This window comes from Pseudorca crassidens, chromosome 16 (assembly GCF_039906515.1).
Source record: "Pseudorca crassidens isolate mPseCra1 chromosome 16, mPseCra1.hap1, whole genome shotgun sequence".
Taxonomy (NCBI): Eukaryota; Metazoa; Chordata; class Mammalia; order Artiodactyla; family Delphinidae; genus Pseudorca; species Pseudorca crassidens.
Genome location: NC_090311.1, coordinates 47,873,174 through 47,877,860, shown reverse-complemented (window position 1 = coordinate 47,877,860; position 4,687 = coordinate 47,873,174). Strand labels below are relative to the sequence as shown.

At 52.5% G+C, this 4,687-nt stretch overlaps 1 protein-coding gene across 1 annotated transcript; it reads left to right on the top strand.

Annotated features, from left to right (window-relative positions):
• The first annotated feature begins 781 nt into the window (after positions 1–781).
• On the top strand, positions 782–4,469 carry LOC137208510 (neuropeptide Y receptor type 4-2). Its single transcript, XM_067708912.1, has one exon. It carries the CDS (start codon positions 815–817, stop codon positions 1,946–1,948), a length of 1,134 nt encoding a protein of 377 aa, XP_067565013.1. The 5' UTR covers positions 782–814; the 3' UTR covers positions 1,949–4,469.
• Positions 4,470–4,687: the final 218 nt, after the last annotated feature.

The window sequence follows — 4,687 nt, the reverse complement described above, 5'->3', positions numbered from 1 at the left end:
CAGGCTGGAGTCTGGGAGCTGCAAGCTGTAACTTGAGCATAGGCATGGAGGGGACCCATAGGGAAGGCAGTGGGCATCCCTTGACCTTGGCCTGGTGTGTGTGTACACATAGGGGTCAGGAGGAGAGAGCTGGTGTGCTGATGACCCAGTCTTTGCATACCTGGCTGTCTTCAACTCTGCCATGTGTCACCTGAGAAACAAGACTGGCAGGACAGCTAGGGACTGAGACCAGGAGGGCACACTGTGTGTCAAGCCCCGAGGTTTTTGTTCTGTCCTAAAGGGGGTGCCATGGAAGGACCTGAGCACATGGCAGAATGTGTTGCTGTCTCTATTTGCATAAAATGTGATAAGGGGATTTCTACGCTGTTCCCTAAATAGTTCTCCAGCCTCCAGGCCACGACTCCAGCCTCCTTCGCTCCACTCTGACCCTGAGCTGACTTGCCCCAGGTGATTAGTCATCATTCTTTCAAAGCCTACTGAACTCTGCATACAACAGTCCAACTTCTTTATCATCAAAATAGCCTCAAACTCTGAGGTTAGAGGGAATTTGTGGAACAGGTTCTGATGTCAGACAGACCTGGGTTTGTATCTGGGCCCCATTACTTATTAGCTGTGTGACTATGGGCAAGTTGCTTTACATCTCTGAGTTTCAGGTCCTCTAGGTCTCAGCCTTGGGAAGGAAGCAGCCATGAACCTCTCTACCTGGTCCCCACTCTTCCCTGGATTCCACACAGGAGGCACTATCCTTCAGTGCCATTTGTCTTTGCTTTGCAGATGTCATCATTGAATCTCCTGGAATCTTTTCACATCCACCATGAACATGTCTCACTTCCTGGCCTTGCTGTTCCCAGAATCCCCACAGGGTCAAAACAGGAGCAAGTCAAGTTCTCTGTACACTCCATACAACTTCTCTGACTACTGCCAGGATTCCATAGACCCAATGGTCTTCATTGTCACCTCCTACAGCATTGAGACCATTGTGGGAGTCCTGGGCAACCTCTGCCTGATATGTGTGACCATTAGGCAGAAGGAGAAGGCCAATGTGACCAACCTGCTTATTGCCAACCTGGCCTTCTCTGACTTCCTCATGTGCCTCATCTGCCAGCCACTCACGGCTATCTACACCATCATGGACTACTGGATCTTTGGCGAGGTCCTTTGCAAGATATCGGCCTTTATCCAGTGTATGTCGGTGACAGTCTCCATCCTCTCGCTCGTACTTGTGGCTCTGGAGAGGCACCAGCTCATCATCAATCCAACAGGCTGGAAACCCAGTGTCTCGCAGGCCTACCTGGGGATTGTGGTCATCTGGCTCATCGCGGGCTTCCTCTCCCTGCCCTTCCTGGCTAACAGCACCCTAGAGAATGTCTTTCATAAGAACCACTCCAAGGCTCTGGAGTTTCTGGTGGATAAGGTGGTCTGTACTGAGTCCTGGCCACTGGACCATCAGCGCATCATCTACACCACCTTTCTGCTGCTCTTCCAGTACTGCATCCCACTGGCCTTCATCTTGGTCTGCTACGCTCGCATCTACCAGCGTCTGCGGAAGCGGGGGCGGGTATTCCGCAAGGGCACCTACAGCTTTCGGGCTTGGCAGATGAAGCGGATCAATGTGGTCCTTGTGGTAATGGTGGCTGCCTTTGCTGTGCTTTGGCTGCCCCTGCATGTGTTCAACAGCCTGGAGGACTGGTACCATGAGGCCATCCCCATCTGTCATGGCAACCTCATCTTCTTGGTGTGCCACCTGCTTGCCATGGCCTCTACCTGTGTCAACCCTTTCATCTATGGCTTTCTCAACACCAACTTCAAGAAGGAGGTCAAGGCCTTGGTGCTGACTTGCCAGCAGAGTGTCCCTGTGGAGGAGTCCGAGCATCTGCCTCTGTCCACAGTGCACACGGAAGTCTCCAAAGGGTCTCTGAGGCTCAGTGGCAGGTCCAACCCCATCTAGCCAGGGTTAGGGCTTCTCTCTGCCATGTTCATTGCCAGCCTCCCTCACTTAGCTAAGTGGGCACGTTGCAAGCTGGGGGTGGCACTGGCTTTGTGGGGCCCAGATAGGGGCCTTGTGAAGCCGAGCGTTCTGATGGTTCAGCTGTTGTTCTTGGGAGAATTCTGAGTCTGGGTTCTGCAGGTCACACACAGTATGTCTTGCATCCTGAGCAGATGCCAGAGCCGGAGATGGTCTGATTGATGGTCTGTAGTTCATTCTGGTAACTCAGCAACAGATGCCCAGCCCGGGAGCCCAGGGATTTCACTTCCACCAGTGAGGCTGCAAGGCCGTGGTGGGGTGAGGGGAAGAACACGTGGAGTCAGAGCTCTGGACCTTGGTAAACCCCTAACCTCTGTGGGAGACAATGTTTGTGGATGGGCTTTGTAAGTGGTAAAGAGTTCTATGGAGGCAAGACAGGGGGATTACTGTATATCATTAGCACATCCAGCTGCAGAGAATGGACCCTGGCAGCCAGCTCACACTCCTCTGCAGTAGGAAAATCAGCCCTGAGCAGCAGGAATTCCAGGGTTCACATGCTACTCCATCCTTTTTCTCTTTCTTTGTATCTGCCACCTTGAATGGAAATAAGCCTGCAAGTATATCTCCTTGATAGGACTGTGGGCCCCTTGAGGGTGACATCTGTATTGTCAAAGAGCTTGGGTCCCCTATGCCTGGGACAGTCCCTGGCACAGGGAGAGAGCTCCAGAAAGATTTACCATGGTGACAAGAAAGGTAGCAGGTGCCCCTGCTGAGTGCTGAGCTGAGGACAGCACCCTGCGCCACAGTCCAGTGTAGGAAGGGCCCAGGCTGCTGCAGCCACACTCTCTCGCCTGCCCTTCCTTGCCTCCCAGGACCTCTCTTGACAAGGCAGCTGGCCAAGGACTCTGCGACCCTCCCCAGTCCACCCACTGCAGAGACTTACAGTACTTAAGGCCATGACTCCAGCCTCCTTCGTTCCACTCTGCCCCTGAGCTGACTTGCCCCAGGTGATGTGTCACCGTTCTTCCGAAGCCTCCCCAGGACTTTGGGCCTCCCAGTGGCTTTCAGTAATGGCAGGGCCAGGGAGGGAGTTCTTGAAGTCTGGGGCACGGGCTGAAAGGAGCAGAGTGTCCCCCTTCCTCCCGCCAGCCTGGGAAGTGGAGAAAAGGCTACGATGAGTGTGAATATCTCACCCGTGGAGTTCAAGGTTCAGGCTTCTGGATTCAAGGCTTCATCTGTGTGTGGACCAGACAGCTTGTCCTTGCAGAAAGGGAAATGTCAAGATTGCTGTGGGCCACCTTGGATGGGATGTCCAGACCTGGTTGTACCTGCTCAGTCCTGCAGAGTGGCTAGTGGCTGGACCCACCACGGCCTCCCGGGGCAGGGTATTCAAGTCCCCAGACCCTTCGAGGGGCCTCACTGTGAGGCTCCTAGGGTTGGCTCTACACAGGGCATCTGGCAAAGGGCCAGGTAGCAGGAGATTGAACAGCCACATTTGATCATCTCTCTGGCCTGGCCTCTGACCAAGAACCTGTACAGCTGACACCAAAGACAACTGCTCTTTGAGTCACCAGCTCCCTTCCTGGAACTGTTTATTTTGTCTCAACTTTTGGTCACGTCTCTCATTCCATCCCTTTGCTCACCTTTATGCGGTTTTTTGGGCAGATTGTTGAGCCATTCTCTCGGTTGCAGCTCGTGCTTGTCCTCTGGTGCCACCTGCTGCTGGCTGCTCCAGGTAACCACCTGCCAGCAAAGCCCAGACCCTGGGACCCATTCGAGAAAGATGTCATTGCTCAAGCTCCGCAAGGAACTGGGGGCCTCAGGCCCCTCCAGATCCCAGACGGTTGCCTGGAGTTTGTGTGTCACCACTCATCTCAGTGGTGCCAAGATGCTTGGGGACAAGGATGCTTTAGGGTGCTAGCATGCTTGAAGACTGGGGGACCAGGCTGAGCATCTGGTGAAGGTGCTTGGCATTGGGAATTCAGGTAGAGGATGGAAGCCTCGCTGAGTATCTTCTGTGCTCCCCTCACCTTGCTGGGTTGACGCAACTTGCGTGGATGGCTGTCTCCTGCTCCTGTTCCTAATGACCCTTGGGGTTTCCCATTTATCCAGCACCTTTGGCACTTGTATCTCAAAGTGTGCTCAGAAGACCAGCAGCCTTAGCATCACTTGGAGCTTGTTTGGCATGTAGAATCTCTCTTCCCACCCCAGACCTATTGAATCAGAATCTGCATTTTATCAAGATCTCCGAGTTAATGGTGCAAACATTCGAGAAGCTCTCCTCTAGGAAACAGATTGCCCTGGAGCCTGGAGCCAGTCAGTGAGCACCTTCAGACATCCACGGTGGGATCTACAGTAGAGCTATAGGAATCCTAGTTCTAGAGATATGGCTGTAAAATGGTATTGCTAAAAAGGTGGATTCAGTTTTGATTGTATATCTGGCTGCATGTGGACATATTTCTTGTGGCCTTTTCCTTCCTTCAATAAATATTTGTGAAATGAACAGTTTGCATGGTTATATTCTTGGCAAACATGCTCCTCTGTATTCTGCTCTGTTTCACTTAAAACTGTATCATCAACAGTTTTCCATCTCGCTGGATATTATTTTTGCCAGCTGGTTAAGAATCTAGAAAATGCTCCAGTGAAAGCTGGTACCTCTGAACAGCATCTCTCTTTAGCTCTTGGAGGGGCCTTTTCTCACCCAGAAAACAGACCTGTCCC

Bases quoted from the DNA above. Each gene is read 5' to 3' on its own strand.
- LOC137208510 (XM_067708912.1), top strand. From the start codon at position 815: ATGAACATGTCTCACTTCCTGGCCTTGCTGTTCCCAGAATCCCCACAG.